The following is an 18,195-nucleotide window of genomic DNA, read 5'->3' on the forward strand; positions in this document are numbered from 1 at the left end:
TGGGAAAAGCGGGGAGACCCCTCTGGTCTTAGAAAGCATAATATATTAGGGATGAAATTGCCGGGAGGTGCAGCCTCCAGGATGCCAAACAGAGTAACATGGCCGAAGGGCGATTTCTCTTGGGGGTTGCAGTGCTTGCAGATGAGCACGGCGATACCTGCTTTGGGAATTGATGGGGCCAGATTAAGATGGATGAAAAGGGCCACCAAACTCTAAATCCCTAATGTCTCGGGGAGTTGGCGCGAAACGTGGTAAAACTGATATACGAGAGAGTGGGTACATGTAAATATTAACAACGGACATCACTACCGATTGAATCTCAACGCTCGGCGGTGTGGGTCATTCATGTCCGGTGCGGAATCGATGCCGAGCATACTCTCAGTAGTGAATCGAGATCTCAATCATTGTGAAACGAGAATCCACCCTTCCCTAGTTTCTTAATCCAAGCTCTCGCGATCGAGATATCCTTCAGCATGAAAAGCCAAGCCAATACAATGCAATGCATACTCGGTGGTGTTCTCGGCTTCAGAGGGCTTGGAAACACCCAATCACATGGTTTTACTTTAGCCACCATTGTTTTGGCAATCACTTGGTCACTATCAAGCTCAATCATATAAAGCTGATTACTCCTTGCCAGCTTGGCCCTTCACCTGCTTTCTACCCCTCCGTCCAACCGTGAACCCGTCGATTCAACCATGTATTGGAAAATCGCGATCGCATGCCTAGCAGGCCTCAGCACCGTGGTCACCGCCGACCTTCACGATCAAAAGGAGATCGAAAACTGCCCCGTCGGTTATGCCTTGACTACGTACGTAGTTACTGTCGTCAAAAATTCGACGACCACAGTCAACGAATGGGCGACCAGCCTGCCCGGAGCCAATGATTGGCAGGCTACTTCTACCCAGGATGGGATCTTCACACTTTCTACATCTACGCCGAGACCCGACGAAACAAACAAAGACGCGCCCAAGTCAGCACCCACGCCGACAGAGACTTCACCGTCACCCACTGTGGTTGAGCCGTCCCAAAGTTTGGCATCATCCCCGCCACTTTCGCCATCGCCGCTGGCCGGTGGTGTCGTCCACGGCCAAGCCACTTCCTATGAGGGTGGTGACGTGGATGGAACATGTATGTTTTCTACCGCCGACTACACCCTCCCTGCAGGAATATATGGTGCGGCTCTGTCTGTGGACAACTGGGACAGTGCCGCTTGGTGCGGTGCATGCCTTTCTGTGGTTGGACCTAGCGGAAACTCTGTGAAGATCATGGTGAGTAGAGAAATATCTCTGGAAGCCTGAAATTGATTGTCAATCTGATTCTGACATCTTCCGTCCTCCGTTTGTGCATTAGATTGTCAACCAGTGTCCTGGAACTTGTGGATTGAACAATGTTGATTTGCTTCCGGGCGGCTTCCAACAACTGGCAGACCTCAAAGTCGGCCGTATCAATGTGGAGTGGGAGATCGTCAAGTGCGATATCAGCGGTCCGCTGTTCCTGAAAACCCAAACTGGCTCCTCTAAATACTGGTTCAGCATACAAGTCGTCAACACGAACGTCCCTGTCCGATCCCTCGAGGTTAGTATCGATGATGGAAAAACTTGGCAATCTCTGAGCCGGCGAGAATACAACTTCTTCCAAAACCCTAGCGGCTTTGGAGTGGACTTTGTTGATGTTCGCATAACGAGCGTCACGGGTGAGACGATCGTGGTGAACAATGTCAGCAGCGCCGCGGAAACCCGGACTGACGCTACCTCGAATTTCCACTGAACAGTGAAACTTGTCTACATAGCTTTTCCCTAGTTTTTCATTTTCCTTTTTTGTTTCTTCCTTTCTCCTTCCCTGTGATGGGACCTACCTTTTTCTTTCGTTGCGTTCTCCCTCCGTCTGATGAACCAGCGTTTACCGCAGCAATGTATATACGTTCCTGCTAAGCTTGTTGGTGGATACTCATCAGCGGAGGATTATCCGGCACTGTGACTTATAACAGATAATTAAAAACAGGAGTGCGCTTTGAAGAGGCTAAACTGGCCTTCCAAACTCTGTTTGTGGCTTCACGCCTCTCACAACAATTACCTAATATAACCATTTCTGATTGTGGATATGGGAAGATATTCAGTAAAACAACTTTACTCCAATAAATCATATTGTCCCATATGCTTGCGATTCTCGGAAAATCCAAAATTATCTACACAACGCTTGATAATTTAAGATGCGTTAGGATATTAGTCCTTTGAAGAGCGCGAGACAGTGCCTGTCCCACGATAAACCTCTGTTTGCGACACCCACCACTTGCTTATCTAGATCAATCAATCAATCAATCAATCAGTCAATCAGTCAATCAGTCAATCAGTCAATCAGTCAATCAGTCAATCAGTCAATCAGTCAATCAGTCAATCAGTCAATCAGTCAATCAGTCAATCAGTCAATCAGTCAATCAGTCAATCAGTCAATCAGTCAATCAGTCAATCAGTCCATATTCTTAGACCAAGTCCATCAAAACCTTTCCAGGTTGTTGCATTGCAGTTTCGTACCCTTCTATGTCGGACGCGATTCGTTTGAACACCTCCCGTCTCTTTCAATACATACGTCGACTTTTGTTTGCCTTAATGACCGCCGATAGTAAATCGTTTTCTATAGCCAATATTGAATTCCAGTCTGCATCAGTGATAGTCATCGAATTAGAAAAAGCAGTGGACCTGATGTAAACACTATAGTGAGCTAGTTGATCAAGAACAGGAAATTCAAAGTGATTGCAGAGATTTCTATAGCTATATGTAAGGTATATTCCAATACTTCCAGCGGCTCGTTCAAGAGTCATATTTCTATATCTTCGAAGGCATCAATGATGTCCCAATCCGGGTTAGTAGAATCATCGACCCGCTCTTCGAAAACCTTTCGATATCTTGTGCAGTCAGCTTGTTTGCTCAGAGTTGACGACAAATTTCTCCTAAAGCTTCGCTTATAAGGGAGGGATTTTTGAGATTATTCAGCAGGTCGAGAATGATATTCTGTGTAGCCTCTGCGGCTTGTGTAGCGGAATTATTATTTCTCGTTGGAGCTGTCATTGTGAAAAAAGAACTAGAATAGGATTAACAGAGAACTCTTGTACAGAACAAACGAGGGTGGACTTATTACAGTACACAGGAGTGGTATATCTCCCCGGAAGGATATCGTTAACCGGAGACGATAAAAGCGATCGCTTGTTGAGGGCGATTTAAATTCATATCCTCAGTAAACCTGATACCACCTGTACCTAACACGTCGTCAGGAGTACTACCTACGTTCTGAGTTCCTGGGAGTCTAGATTATTATGATTATGAGCGAATTAGTGAAGACAGCTTACATCCGTCCACAAAATGGTACGGAGTCCGATGGATTCCCAGGAATATCCAGTGGATTCCTCGCGGCTGGGACAGTCTATAATAATCAATTCACCATTTATCCAGCGGGTTCCCAGGAGCAATCTCTTTTGGCGGCTTCTCGGCCCGGGGGAGATAGCGGTTCAAACATGCGTTCCGGTGCGCGTGCTCAATATAGAGAGAAGCTGTGCTTCGCCATTACATCCACAATATCCTTTTCCTAGTAAAGTCTTGCCCAGGGTAAGACTTGCGGTCTCTCAGTAGATTCATTTAATTGCTCTTAGACTAGCACTCCATCCATGCCTGTCCAGGAGACCGTGGAACCAGTAGGCAAGGGTTCCCAGGAGCATGGAGTTTGATTGATTGACGGATTGGGTGATTAGCCATTAGGCTCCATCGAGGTGCAATGAATACAACGTCAGTTTATTGATGCCAATACTTTTTCGATGGGACCGTGGGGGCAATCTAGTGAACGAGGGTTTCACGTGGATGGGGCTAGCATGTTGCGTTTTATTGGGTGGCCTTCCACTCAGAGCTGTGCTCAGTGAGCAGATCTTTGAGCTTACATAATGTTCACTGATCGGGTCAGAGTGCTCAGAGGCGTGCTCAGAGGCGTACTCAGTTACTCAGTGAGCAAAAGCGGCGAGAGGCTGAGCACCAATCCGGAAGGGAAAGTCAAGAGCTGGCATAGGAAATCCAGTACATAGGTGGAGCGATACTACAGCCCAGTATATTTTAGACCCACTTCGAAGGATTGACTTCGTCCAGGAGAGAATCCAAATATCCACTGTGTTAAATGTGCTTATTTCGTTAGGCTAGGAGGAGAGGGGCTAGCAGCGACATAACAAAGTCCGGCCATGTCGGACGTACTTGTTCAGCTAATGTGATTGGATCGGCAGCATTTTCGGTATCCCAACTGGTTGACCGAGGTGAAGCTTCAAGGTTCATATTGAATTCGTCTGCCTTTTAAATTTCAGGGAGGAAAGTATTCGGATATCTGATGTCCATTACCTGTCGAGCCACCCGAAAGGATCTCTCGAGTGACACAGGTTAGAAGTACCTAAACACACTAGCGTTACCTATCCGCTTCGAAGCCCAGCATTCTTGCACGTTGAACTTATAGAGTTGTTTTCTTGATATTCTACGAGGCCTTCGTGTCCAATTTATACTTCTCAAAAATACCAAAATCCAAGTCCGACATAAGAAAAGCTCCACGCAAGTACGGCATCCGAACGCAAAGGGTATAGTGACCCTTCAGATTCCAAGCTCAGGATCTATATGAGTCCCCCAATACCTAAAAGATATCCTCAGTCCCATGCATCAAGGTAAATGTTTCTGACAAAACTTACTGCAATTTGCTTCGGCTCTATAAAGAGACCCCTAGCCTCCGCAATCAAACTCGTCTCCTGGCCATCAATTGGAAGCGTCTCAATCCGACTATATCCCCACGCTTTCCGGCCTTGCAATTTGGTCGTTTCCGCAGACAAGACAATATATGAATCGGCCATCAAAGGTTGATGATGCTCAATGTTTAGATTGGCAGTCACCCCGACTTTATTGGGCAGGGCTGCGAAGCAACATCTCGCCAATCCTTCGTCAAAGAGGGCTGCAATTAGACCGTTGTGAACAATTTCTGGATAGTCACACATATTCTGTCCGAGGTGCATAATCATGACCAGTCCCTCTCCGTTTTTCTTACTGAACACATATGGCGGCACAGATATTTTTTGTAGCCCCGTAAGTGCTCCTGTCATGAAATTTTGTGCACGATAGCGCTCTGCTACCTTCAAGTGTGGTTGCAACTCGGTATAATCTGGATCATTTCGTAGAGAAATCGCGACCGGATGATTCTGGATGAATGCAGCAATCTTTGCTGACTGAGCGGCGTCTTCCAAGGCTTCTGGCGCAATTGACCCCATGTTAGATTTATCGAAGTTGGTGATAGTAATGAAATGTTGAAGTTAGAGAGAAATGGCATATAAACTGTTCACACATGGACCATGTCGTAGAAACTGAGAGTATTCGTCTGAGACCTACGGGCGGAGGTGGTTTACCTCGGGAATCGATCAAGGTTCCGTGTCCCCGAATCGGCTCGACTTCCATATGTGCACTCAGGCTTATAGAAGACAATTTGATGCCAATTTTGAGCCAAAATATAGCGAAGACCCATATCTCTCATTAAAATTTTCTGAAGGCACAATACAGTATTGGCTGCTCGAATGTATCGAAAAAGGGCAAACATGGGCTAGCAGCAAAGCCCAAGAGGCTATCAACTCTGTTATTCGCAATCACACTTTCGTTGCTATGTACATCCATATCATTAACAATCCCATAGTCTTCGGAGGTACGGTTGGATCTAGATCTCCGGCCTTAATACTAAATCAATTGAGCCCCAAGCGACTGTAATTTGTGGGATGTTCTTGGTGGGTCCAAGTGAAAACGCCTGCAGATCTAGCGACAAACTAATACTGTAGTCGCCTTCGAATCTTCATCGTGCATAAATTAGACACTATGTAGCTCGCGTGCTCCAAGCTCTAGAAATTCGCAACTCCAAACAATGGCAGGCTATGAAACCTCGTTGGCGGCCCCGAATCGGGAAGAGTTTACTAGTACAGCACATCAACGCTAATAGGGACCAGTTTCGACGAGCTGGCTGGCTCCTGGGCTGACTACTGCTTACTTGTCTTACATTCATTCTCCGTAAACGGAGTATTCCATACTTCCGTATGCTCCGACATGCTCCTCGTGATCAGAACTATGCCGCCTCAAGCGCGTAGCTGAATAACAGAGTTTCTAGTCGGAGAACGAGGGGGGAAAGAAGAAAGGAGAACCGAAGTAACCAAACAAGATTACTACAGAGTCAAAGATCAGATAGTAAGATCGTGATGATGTGTGCCCAGTCTCCATAGCGCATATTAGTAGTCTGAAGTATAGCCTACTGTATTCCTCTTTTCTCTTTTCTCACGTTCTTACTGGACCCTCTCTCTGTGTCTTTCAGCCCCTAGCGGAGCAGTACACAGTACAGTAGTACACTTCCCCTCCTCCACTACTCCGTACGCCCAACACACTAATTTAGCCCTTGGCACTACTTTCTCAGCCTTGTCGCGTTTTCTTTCTTTGCATCTCCCAGTCCTCTTTTTATACTGATCAAAACCTCCTTCTCGCCCACCATGCATTGACCTCAACTCCGTATACGTCTTCATGTCTCGACCCTCCGCCTCGCTCCCCTCACACACCCCCATGGAAGTTCGCAATGCGGGCGCACCATTGAAGGCCAAATCGTGGCCAGACTCGCAATCGCCCTCGCAATCGCCCTCGCAATCCCAGTCGCAATCCCCCGATTCACAGTCTCCATCACAACCCCCGTCGCACTCAAGACCTCCCACTTCCGAGCCTGCCCCGCCCCGAAAGCGCGTCCGCCGCTGGCACCATCGCGGATTTACGGGCTGCTCAACCTGTCGCCGTCGCCATGTTCGCTGCGACGAGGCTTCTCCGACTTGCAAAAACTGTACGCGCCTAGGGCTTGAATGCGATGGAACACAGGGTCGTATGACCTTCAAGGTCTACGGACCATCCCAAGTGCAGGATGAGCCCAAAAAGCAGAAGAAGGGCAGTAGCAGCCCGGACTCTCCGGGCGAGTCGTGCTTCACGAGCACTTTCGCTGTGAAATGTAGTGGCGATAAAAAGGTGGACTGCGAAGCTCTGGTCGTCTCACCATTAACTGTGCCGCAATGGTCAGGGCAGACTCAATTCCGTTTCCAGCAGCCCATTTTCCATGCGAACCTTCCATCTTTGACGATACAATGTACCGACGAGCATTACTTTTCCCATTTCGTCAACCAGGTGTCGAGTCTTTTGATTATCTATGACACACATATCAATATCAATCCATACCGCAGCTATTTCCCGGATTTTGCGCGGTCGTCTCCCTCGATGATTGGCGCGATGCAGGCCCTCGGCGCATTGCATCTGGCAAATACCTCGGTCGGTGCGGAGCGCAATCAACATTTCCAGCAGGCTATGGGGAAGTATGGACAGGTAGTGAAGATATTTCGGGATCGGTACGCGCTTCCTAACGGACAGCTTGGGATGAGGGACTTTGCGACGTGCTTGTTGCTCTGTCTGTTCGAGGTGTGTACCATTGTTGAACGAGGCACAGGCGATAATAGCTAATCGGGGTGAATGCAGATGATGGACTCGCAACACCAAAATTGGGACGTCCACCTCAAGGGCGCGCGCGAAATCTACAACCTCCTCTTCTACCCGCACACCAGCAACGCTGCCCGCGAGGCAGAACGTATCGCCGAGATCAACCATCCTCTCCGATCATTCCTCGTCTCCTTGCTCTCATATTTGGATGTGGCTGGTGCATGTGCGAGACCAGGTGGAACGATAGTAACGGGAAGTTATTGGAAGACCCTTGGAGGTGGATGGGAATATAATCTAGGAATACCGAGTCTATCGACCTCGCCTCTCCCGGATGATCCACGCTTGTTGGAATTACGACAAGCATGGTCTACCATGATGGAAGTTCAGGCGGCGATCAGCACCTTTGCCCGTGACAAAGAGTGGATGTCCCCAGATCACCAGGATATGGTGTACAAAAAGATCTTCCACCAGCTGGTAGTTTGGCGTGAGAGTACACCGATCAGTCTACAGTTGCTTGGAGATATGGATCTCGACGATGAGACCTTGCGGAGATTCCCGTACCCCGATATGTTGGAATACGTCGGGTGCGTGGAGGCCTACGAAAAGGCAACGTTTATCCACCTGCATCAGATAGCTGGAGCTGGTCGACCAGGTTGGATCACCGATCGGGCATACCTGGATATGCTGATCACGCGCGTTCTTACTCTGATCCGCAAACTATCCAAGGACGTGGGTCAGTTGGCTGTCTTGTGGCCTCTGTTCATCGCTGGTCAGGAAACTCGCAAGGAAGACGAGCAGCTATATGTTCAGCAGACAATGCATGAGCTGAAACGATTCGGCTTCAGGAATGTTGACAAAGCTCTGGAGCTCCTCGAAGGAGTTTGGTTCAAGCGACGCGCGTTTCCAGAAGGCTGGACGGAGACGCTGGAAGAAATCCAGACAAATATCCTCTTGCCTTGATCGGACGGAGCACTGATGTTCTTGATGCTCACCATCTCTCTTCTCCAACGACGTGCCAAGTGACCCCACCGCTTCGCATGGCCGAGATTCTTCCGACATCTCAGACGACACGCGTGAGTGTGGTCTATTTCTATACCCCCATTTGCTGGACTACTGTAACTCCGGCATATTCACACACACAACCTCATTCATGATAAAACTAACGAGCTTGACACGAACTTGGAACGAACACGCTCATACATTCCGGAGTCCTGCTCATTGTTTATACACAATCACATAGTTCCTGGACACATTGTATTTTTCGGACATACCAATGTGGATAGTTAATGGTTTCATGATTTCATCTTGAGCGATTTTTGAATTGCATTGCTCATTCAACACTCAATTCTATACCCTTCTACCTTTTTTTTTGTCTAGACTGATGTATGACCGGCTACTCACGGCCCGCTAAAAGGAGAAAAGTCGCAGATTTGACTTTGACCATCTGATCAAGCAAGAATTGAATCAAGTGGAGCTGTCCGTACTCTGCCAACCAATCCCAGTTTGGGGTCATTACAATCCGCGAATCACAAAGCTCGTTGTCGTCGAAGGATGCGAACTTCCCTGCCAGGTAATTCTTTGCGCATATCTAACCCTGACGCATGAATGCGCTTTGTACTCCGTACATTCATCCCTTATTTTCTGTGGTCGAATTGTTAGATGTTGCGAACCACGGGTTCCCAATTCAATCCTCTGGTCTTCTCGAACCCCCGGCCCGATGGTCCATCCGCGTCCTCCTGTGGTGCTCCCAGCTTAATTCGTTAGCGGGTCCTCGGGCGGAAAAGACTAGAACAAAAGCTCGAAAAGGTCCAGCGGGAACTTCCCCAATATTAATCTCCTTAACTCGAAAAGTTCGTTGCTCCACGGACCAGACAGCTCCGAGGATAGTCGTTCAACTAACTGGTGGACATCGGAAACCGGAATAAGCTGATACAAATTCTTAATAAGATTGGTCGTCATCTTCAATTGATTCGCAGTTCGCACGGATCCAAGCTTCGTAGTTTCTTATTGCTTACTTCTTCACCACTGTAGATTTCCCTCGCCCGATATACCCGCGGTCGCTTGTTGGAACCAGATCTGAACCACACCATCACTGTCTATATAGACCTTTATTAAACATTTGTATTGACTTACAGTCAGACAATCAAAGACCCCCCGCCATATTCCGCCAGCTTGAGGATCTCGCCCTCGCTCTCGCCTTGCCTAGATAGGTTAACCGCGTTAAGCTAGCGCCTTCTTCCCTAAACTTCCCGCGCGGTGGGGTTGGCAGGTTCCTGGTGTTCTGACCCGGTCACCGAACGGCCTATCCAGAGCCAAGGGCCAAAAGTTTATCAACCAAAATTTTCTTCTGACCTTCTTCGTGTGTAGCCAGTGATCTCGTGTATAATTCGGCGAACGAGCGCGAACTCTTTCAACTTGCGAGTTCAGTCGAGTCTTGGGTTCACTTTTTCTTTTCGACTTTCTTGGTTAGCGAGGGGACTTCGCCGCTCTCGTCATCCGCAGATATGGTGGCCGAACAGGATAACCTCGTTGTCGGTCGCGATGACTTGATCGCCGATGGGGAGGGTGATCGTAGCACACTCGAGGCTAATGATGATGCTGCTCTTCTGGTGAGGATTAGAATTTTGATGCGATCCCATGTTTTCCGGGACATTCGTTGCTGACTACATGTTACAGCGAACGATGGGCTACAAGCCGGTAGGTCAAAGCTTTGATATCTGATCCACGAGATCGGTCCCTAATCTAGTGTCACGAATAGGTGCTACACCGGACGTACTCGTTCTTCGAGAACTTTGCCACTACTTTCGGTACGTGCCGCATCTGAACAGGTATGCTTATGCTAGATCATGACTGACGATATCTCCCTCTAGCCGCGCTTTACTTCGTCGGTGGAGTGCGCGTGACGTTTAGTATTGGTATTGCCGCTGGTGGAAACTTGGCCTACTGGACTAGTTACCTGGTCACTATGGTCTTTACTTTCATCACTGCTGCCGTTATTGCCGAAGTGTGCTCGGCGTCGCCGTCGGCTGGTTCAATCTATCTCTGGGCTGCTGAAGCTGGTGGTCCCCGTTTTGGACGACTGCTTGGTTTCGTCGTGGCTTGGTGGAGTACTACGGCTTGGACGACTTTCTGCGCGAGTATGATTTGAATCATCCTCGAGTTCAATGGCTATAGTGCTAACCTGAGTACAGGCAACACCCAAGCGGCTGTCAACTATATGCTTGCTGTATGTCGATGCATCAATATTTCAGCAACCTATACTAACGCGCTAATAGGAGCTCACGGTCTTCAATGTCGACTTTCCTCAGGACACTGACAGTGTCAAGTTCCGTGCCGTTCAGTGGATCTGCACAGAGGTTCTCCTTGCTCTCGCGGCTTTGTTGAACTTCCTGCCTCGTATGCTCGAATCTCCCAGAAATCGGTCTTCTTCGTCACTAATCATCGGCTATAGCTCGTTACTTCAAGTACGTCTTCTGGGTCTCCGCCGGCTTCGTCATGCTCGACTTCTTCTTGAATCTCATCTGGCTTCCCATCGGCACCGCCCAGACCTGGGGATTCCGCACTACCCATGAAGCCTTCATGACGACCTACAACGGCACCGGCGCCCCCGATGGCTGGAACTGGTGTCTTTCTTACTTGGCAACCGCCGGTATCCTCATTGGATTTGATGCTTCGGGCCATGTTGCTGAGGAGACTAAGAACGCCTCTATCACTGCTGCGCGCGGTATCTTTTGGAGTACCGTTGTTAGCGGTTTCGGCGGTTTGGCTACCATCATTTTGTTCTTGTTCTGCGCTGTAAGTTTAATTCTCCGGGATCAATGGTTTGTTGTACTAATATTCCTTTAGCCCACCGCGGATCAGTTGATGGAGTTTGGCTCCCCTCAGCCGTTCGTCCCTCTCTATGCCGTCGTTCTCGGTAAAGGTGGTCACATCTTTATGAACATCATTTGCATTGTCGCTTTGTGGCTGGTATGGTATCCATCCCGCTTCTCTTCCTAGCTTTTCCTAACCCACTTTAGAATACCGCCATCGCCATCATCGCCGCATCCCGCCTCGTCTTCGCCGTCGCCCGTGACGGCGTCCTCCCATTCTCAAGCTGGGTATCCAAGGTACACGGCGGCCAGCCCCGTAACGCCGTCATCGTCGTCTGGGGCGTTGCCGCTCTGGTGACCTGCACCATCCTGCCATCCAACGTGGCTTTCACCTCCCTCGTCTCGGCGGCCGGTGTTCCCAGCGCCGCTGCGTATGGTCTGATCTGTTTGGGCCGTCTATTCTGCACACCGAACCGCTTCCCCAAGCCGGCGTGGAGTTTGGGACGATGGAGTAAGCCGTTCCAGTTCATTGGTGTGTTTTGGAATGGATGGGTTGTTGCTATTCTGTTTTCGCCGTATGCGTTCCCGGTTACTGGGCAGACTTTAAATTGTAAGTTTTTCCACCCCTCTTCCTTTATGTGGAGATTACATACTAATGTTGTTTTTAGATGCCCCCATTATCATGGCTGGTGTTACTATCCTGGCTTTGATCTCGTACTTTATCATGCCGGAGAGTGCCTGGCTTCCGCGGAACCGGATCACCCATTTCATTGACAGCAAGGGTGCTGCTAATGTCTCCGAGACGGTGGAGGAGGTTACTCCTTCTGCTCAGAGATCATGATGGGTCTTGGAGATCTTTCAAAACAAAATAAAAGTGTGATGGTGTGTCGTTTCGAGACCACCTCAAGGGAAAGAAATGAAGCTTGTTGGTATATATTGCTTTTTGGCTTGGTGTATATGATTTATGTGTGGTTGGTAAATAATTACGGTCTTGTAGGTGAGAAAGCCTGCCGAATTAATGATTGTTGCATACTTTTAAGCCTTCCAATATCTCTAGCAGCCAGTGGCTCGTCTGATTGCATTTCCATGTCCCATAACCATATGTCAGCTTGGACTCATCGCTCAGTTACCCCCACAGGATATACACGACTTTTCCCATATTTTCAAAGAGCAACGGATCATATTCAGGCATGGTGTGCTGCAGCTAGACCTGATGAGCCTTTTCTAGATCTTGTAGGTTTATCACAACCTGTTCTGATCGGATATTCTTTGTTTTTTCTCTTCTCCAGACATCCTGGTTATCAGTAAAGCATTGCTACCTCCTTGCCCTGTTTAGGCTGTATTGCTGAAGTCTATTCGAATTTGGTACTCATTCTATACATTGTGAACTATCTAACCTGCCCAAATTTCCATGTACTATCTAGAGTGTCTTTACAACCTAAGGGGCTCATAATGCACACAACAAACATTTTGCCAGACTCACCTTGCTCTTCCTCCCTCTACTACATACATCACAACCTTGAAGAAGGGAGAGACAATTAGTGGACTGCGCACTGATCGCTGGGACTTGGCACCCCCGCATTATCACGCCCGGGTGCCGGAGTATTTTAGCCTTGTCGTGTTTTATGATTCGGCATAACTGGCGAAGCTCGCAGACTCTCGCAATTCCTCCGATCCACGGATCAAATCAGACCACTTGATCCTTGCCTTTCTTCATGCACCAACTGCGGGGAAATGCCCCCAGAATCTAGTTCAACCGGTTACCGGCGGATGCGTGATGACATGGTGGGAGAGACACGAGGGCAGTACTCGGTCCATTTTCAGGGTATCACAGAATGGATGAACCTGGGTGATGGAATAGAATAATTGGATTCTTATATCTTTTGATCCATGCTAGTTTGTTGGATCTGTATATAGCTATATAGTTATATTATTGTTATGATATGGCTCCCCTTAAAAAGGTCACGGTGGAGCCCCGGACGATCCTCTCCGCGCCCCGCGGGGAACTGGAGATTGTGGCGCCGCAGCTTGGGTGAACCGGGGATTTAACGGCTGAATTAATCACTGTAGTACCTAAACCAAGCAGGTAGGATTCTTGGATTATACTTCAAACTCTTGGAAACAGAGATCAGACCCAATGCCCTGGACCCAAGGCGCGTACGGTTTCATCGCAGCGTGTTAGGTCCAAGTTTTCAAGTGTTCAGGCTTTGTCCCTGTCCCTTTGCCTCTCCACATCCCTTCGCCAGTTGCCCTCTCTCGAAAACTGCCTCCACTCCTGCTCTCCTCCTCTTTTCCTCTCTTCTCTCCTCTCTTCTTTCTTTCTCCTCCCTACCTCCGGCGCCTTGTCTTCCCTCGATGTGCCTACTCCTGGTCTGATTGTCCCCTGCGAGACTGTCAGCCATGAGTGTCCCGCTACCCCTGCGGTCGGCACTGGGACCGTGTCTCGCAGTTCCCAGTGCGCACGCGGGGAGATCATTGCTGTTGACGCAGTCCGGTAAGTTTTTTTCTAGAGTCGTTGTATACCATGCACCTGATCACGCGAGCTTCTACTAATACTCATCTCCTCAAACAGGCTCTCATATTCGCCGGTTTGCTTTCATCGCCTCGTCGCAGAAGAGACGCCCGCTTCCCCAGCCCAAATGGCCTCACGTCTCCAAGAGAAATGCTACGACTCCTCCTCCTCCGGCCTCGGAGTCTGTCCCGACTACGCCTTATTCCGCGTTGACGGTGGGTGTGCCTCGCGAGATAGCTCCGAATGAGCGCCGTGTGGCCATTACACCGCAGAATGTTACCATGCTCCTGAAGAAAGGCTTCTCGCGCGTGCTCATTGAACGTGGTGCTGGCGATGGTGCCCAATTACTCGACCATGTCTATGAAAAAGCCGGTGCGAAGATCGTCGTCCGGGACACGATCTACTCCGAAAGTGACATTGTCCTCAAAGTCCGAGGCCCGCAAATTGACGGCCCCTTCAACGAGGTTCAGGCACTTCGCAAAGGCTCCACGGTAATCTCGTTTTTGTATCCGGCTCAGAATAAATCCGTCGTGGATGCGCTCGCGGCCCGGGGAGTCACCGCGTTTGCGATGGACCGCATTCCGCGAATTTCTCGTGCCCAGGTTTTTGACGCTCTCAGTTCTATGGCCAATATTGCTGGATACAAGGCTGTTCTGGAAGCATCGAATCATTTTGGTCGGTTCCTGACGGGTCAAGTCACTGCTGCTGGAAAAATCCCCCCGAGTAAGGTTCTCGTTATCGGAGCGGGCGTGGCCGGTTTGAGTGCGATAGCCTCGGCCCGTCGGATGGGCGCTATAGTCCGTGGCTTCGACACTCGTCCCGCTGTTCGTGAACAGGTTCAATCGCTTGGTGCTGAATTCATTGAGGTAGATTTTCAGGAAGATGGAGCTGGGCAGGGCGGTTACGCCAAGGAGATGTCCAAGGAGTTCATCGAGGCCGAGATGAAGCTGTTCATGGAGCAGGCTCGCGAGGTCGATATTATTATCACCACGGCCTTGATTCCTGGAAAGCCTGCTCCGAAGCTGATTACCAAAGAAATGGTGGCTGCGATGAAACCCGGCTCGGTCATTGTGGATCTTGCGGCTGAAGCTGGTGGAAATTGCGAAGCTACTATTCCCGGAGAGCTGGCCAGCTACAAGGATGTCACGATCATTGGTTATACTGATCTGCCGTCTCGCCTGCCCACTCAGTCGTCGACCCTGTACTCGAACAACATTGTTAAGCTGCTGCTGTCTATGACCCCGCATGAGAAGTCCTTTGGCATTGATTTCAATGACGAGGTCGTCCGTGGGTCCATCGTGACTCTTGATGGTGAAGTCGTTCCTCCTGCTGCACCACCTGCTCCACCTCCCACCCCCAAGCCGGAAGCCCAAGCAGTTGCTGCTAAGAAGGCAGAAGAGGTTGCTCTTACTCCTTGGCAGAATGTCACTCGGGATGTCACTCTTGTCTCGGGTGCCATGGCCACCACACTCGCTCTTGGCAAGGCCACCGGTCCTATCTTCATGAGCAACATGATGACCTTTGGTCTTGCTGGTTTGGTTGGATACCGTGCTGTCTGGGGTGTTGCTCCAGCTCTTCACTCCCCTCTTATGAGTGTCACCAACGCGATTTCCGGTATGGTCGGTATCGGTGGTATGTTCATTATGGGTGGAGGATATACCCCAACCACTCTTCCAGAATATCTCGGTGCTGCCTCTGTGCTTTTGGCTTTTGTCAATGTGACTGGTGGTTTCGTGGTGACAAAGCGTATGCTAGATATGTTCAAGCGGCCCACTGATCCCCCCGAGTACCCTTGGCTATATGCCATTCCTGGTGTCTTGTTTGGTGGTGGTTTCCTTGCTGCTGCAAGCACGGGAATGTCTGGTCTGGTTCAGGCTGGATATCTTGTCAGCACGATCCTGTGTATGAGCTCGATCTCGGGTTTGGCGTCACAGCAAACTGCTCGACGTGGAAACATCTTTGGTATTCTGGGTGTCGTTTCTGGTATTCTGGCCTCGCTGGCTGCAGTAGGCTTTGATACCGAGACACTCGCGCAGTTTGCTCTTGTAGCCGGTACTGGTGCGCTTGTGGGAGGATTGATCGGTCGTCGCATTACCCCTACCGGTCTTCCTCAGACCGTTGCCGCCCTGCACTCAGTGGTCGGTCTCGCGGCCGTCCTGACTAGCATTGGTAGTGTCATGGTGGATATTGACGATATCTCAACCCTTCACATGGTGACTGCGTATATGGGTGTTCTCATTGGTGGTGTCACCTTTACCGGCTCCCTCGTCGCGTTCATGAAGCTGGCTGGTCGCATGTCTTCCAGTCCAAAGATTCTCCCTGGTCGGCATGTCATCAACTCGACGCTGCTGGGTAGCAACATTGCTACCATGGGAGCTTTTGTGACTATGGCGCCAGCAAACCCGGGCATTGCAGCTGCCTGTCTAGGCGCGAACACCATCCTGAGTTTCCTGAAAGGTTACACCACAACGTCAGCTATCGGTGGTGCCGACATGCCCGTCGTCATCACCGTGCTAAATGCTTACTCCGGCTTTGCACTCGTGGCCGAGGGCTTGATGCTCAACAACCCGCTTCTCACCAGCGTCGGCTCCCTCATCGGTGTCAGTGGTTCCATTCTTTCGTATATCATGTGTGTAGCCATGAACCGGTCTCTCACCAACGTCCTCTTCGGCGGTCTTTCCACGCCGACCCAGACCCAGAAGAAGATCGAGGGCGAAGTCACGCAGACCAGTATCGATGATACCGTAGAAGCCCTCTCCAGCGCAGAGAGTGTCATCATCATCGTTGGCTACGGCATGGCTGTCGCAAAGGCTCAATATGCTCTCGCCGAAATAGTCGCCATGCTCCGCGCCCGCGGTGTCAGCGTCCGCTTCGCGATCCACCCCGTTGCCGGCCGTATGCCGGGTCAATGCAACGTTCTCCTGGCCGAGGCCTCTGTACCGTATGACAGTAAGCTATTCCCTCCACTCCACAATTCCTGAACATGTAAAGCCCAGACTAACACGCGCAAAGTCGTCCTGGAAATGGACGAGATCAACGACGATTTTGCCGACACAGATGTCACCCTTGTCATCGGCGCCAACGACACCGTTAACCCCATTGCGATGGAGCCCGACTCCGCTATTTCTGGAATGCCCGTTCTACACGCGTGGAAGAGCAAGGAAGTGATTGTCATGAAGCGGGGCATGTCAAGTGGATACGGTACGTGCCCCTTCAATTTGGCACTTTATTAATTGCTTAATTTGTCGCCCGTATACACTACACTGCGGGTTGAACATGACTAAAACTAATCCCTTTTCGTGTTTTTAGCGGACGTGCCAAACCCCATGTTCTACATGCCCGGTACACGGATGTTATTTGGAGACGCGAAGACTTCTTGCGATGGTATGTGGATAGATTCCCCGCTTTTGACAGCTTGATACTGTAGTCCGCTGCACTTGCTTTGTTGGGAGCTTGGCTAATTTGTTATCCCGCAGCTATCAAAGCCGCCCTAGAGGCGCGGAAGTAAAGCGTCGGTTAGGGTTTATCCTCCGGGGTCCGACCACGGCGAGATACTCTATTCCATATTGCTTCTTCCCGACTGGCAATTTCATTTTGCATCTTTGATTATTGGCTTGTTTCCTCCCTTTTTTTTCTTCTCCCGTTCTATATGACATGTTGTGGTGGTCAGTGTTATCACTCATGATACATACCGCATTATACCATGCGTTTATCACGGCGCGTTTCTAGATCTCTAGAATGAGCCGATGAGCGCTCAGTTTGAATGAATTCATTGTACTTGAGATTCGAGACTATACCTTGACACTATGATAACTTCGTAGGAACGGCCTGTTGTTCTCTAGAGCCATTCATAAGAGGCCACGGCATAGATCCAAGACAACTACAGTGATGCATAGAGTAAAGTGTTCTAAGATGGGTGATTCATTCGAGGTACAGTAGCCTAAATAAAAGAACCAATCCAAATCCCACCACAAGACACGACCTTCCACGTGTCTCATCACATCGAACGCCTCCAAGCACCCACATCCATTTCTCAATAAGAAAAGGGGTTTCCCTCCAAGCAATCCAACACAAAAGCCAGCTCCAAATTACAATCAAAAATAGGAGAGACAACGCAATCAATTCATGGATCGGCTCCGCGCCGAGGATCCACCAGGACCCGGCCCAACACGCTGATCAGGGTTCAATTAGATAAACATTATCCCGTCTGGAATTTGAGTGACGATTCTTTCCAGTCGACTGGTGAGACACAATCCCCGTATTTCGAAGAATAGAAGTAGAGAGGAAATGAAAAAGCGGAGAAACGCCAGGAAACTGAGCCAATTGGGTAAAGAATAAGAGCCCAAAACAGGAAAAGAGAAAG

General features: G+C 49.5%; 5 protein-coding genes across 5 annotated transcripts; 4 read left to right on the top strand and 1 right to left on the bottom strand.

Annotated features, from left to right (window-relative positions):
* Window positions 1-695: 695 nt before the first annotated feature.
* Window positions 696-1,767, top strand: N7473_004050 (uncharacterized protein; the record flags this gene model as incomplete). Its single annotated transcript, XM_057149990.1, has 2 exons — window positions 696-1,268; window positions 1,351-1,767. 2 exons carry the CDS (start codon window positions 696-698, stop codon window positions 1,765-1,767), a joined length of 990 nt encoding a protein of 329 aa, XP_057013644.1.
* A 2,912-nt stretch (window positions 1,768-4,679) lies between these two features.
* On the bottom strand, window positions 4,680-5,278 carry N7473_004051 (PaaI family thioesterase; the record flags this gene model as incomplete). The annotated part of the gene is given in 2 exon segments (XM_057149991.1): window positions 4,680-4,694; window positions 4,709-5,278. The coding sequence occupies 2 exon segments, from the start codon at window positions 5,276-5,278 to the stop codon at window positions 4,680-4,682; spliced, it is 585 nt and encodes a 194-aa protein (XP_057013645.1).
* Window positions 5,279-6,560: 1,282 nt separating this feature from the next.
* N7473_004052 (Zn(II)2Cys6 transcription factor) lies at window positions 6,561-8,468 on the top strand (the record flags this gene model as incomplete). Its single annotated transcript, XM_057149992.1, has 2 exons — window positions 6,561-7,490; window positions 7,548-8,468. 2 exons carry the CDS (start codon window positions 6,561-6,563, stop codon window positions 8,466-8,468), a joined length of 1,851 nt encoding a protein of 616 aa, XP_057013646.1.
* Window positions 8,469-9,802: 1,334 nt separating this feature from the next.
* Window positions 9,803-12,352, top strand: N7473_004053 (putative amino acid permease). The gene is made up of 10 exons (XM_057149993.1): window positions 9,803-10,117; window positions 10,185-10,205; window positions 10,267-10,315; window positions 10,379-10,645; window positions 10,700-10,734; window positions 10,784-10,904; window positions 10,960-11,303; window positions 11,355-11,477; window positions 11,528-11,930; window positions 11,989-12,352. The coding sequence occupies exons 1-10, from the start codon at window positions 10,013-10,015 to the stop codon at window positions 12,159-12,161; spliced, it is 1,641 nt and encodes a 546-aa protein (XP_057013647.1). The 5' UTR covers window positions 9,803-10,012; the 3' UTR covers window positions 12,162-12,352.
* Window positions 12,353-13,720: 1,368 nt separating this feature from the next.
* Window positions 13,721-17,340, top strand: N7473_004054 (putative nicotinamide nucleotide transhydrogenase; the record flags this gene model as incomplete). Its single annotated transcript, XM_057149994.1, has 5 exons — window positions 13,721-13,814; window positions 13,893-16,781; window positions 16,845-17,033; window positions 17,142-17,216; window positions 17,309-17,340. 5 exons carry the CDS (start codon window positions 13,721-13,723, stop codon window positions 17,338-17,340), a joined length of 3,279 nt encoding a protein of 1,092 aa, XP_057013648.1.
* Between the last annotated feature and the right edge of the window lie 855 nt (window positions 17,341-18,195).

Source organism: Penicillium subrubescens (genome assembly GCF_028828155.1).
Source record: "Penicillium subrubescens strain IBT 31985 chromosome Unknown utg000002l_segment0_segment0, whole genome shotgun sequence".
NCBI classification, from domain to species: Eukaryota; Fungi; Ascomycota; class Eurotiomycetes; order Eurotiales; family Aspergillaceae; genus Penicillium; species Penicillium subrubescens.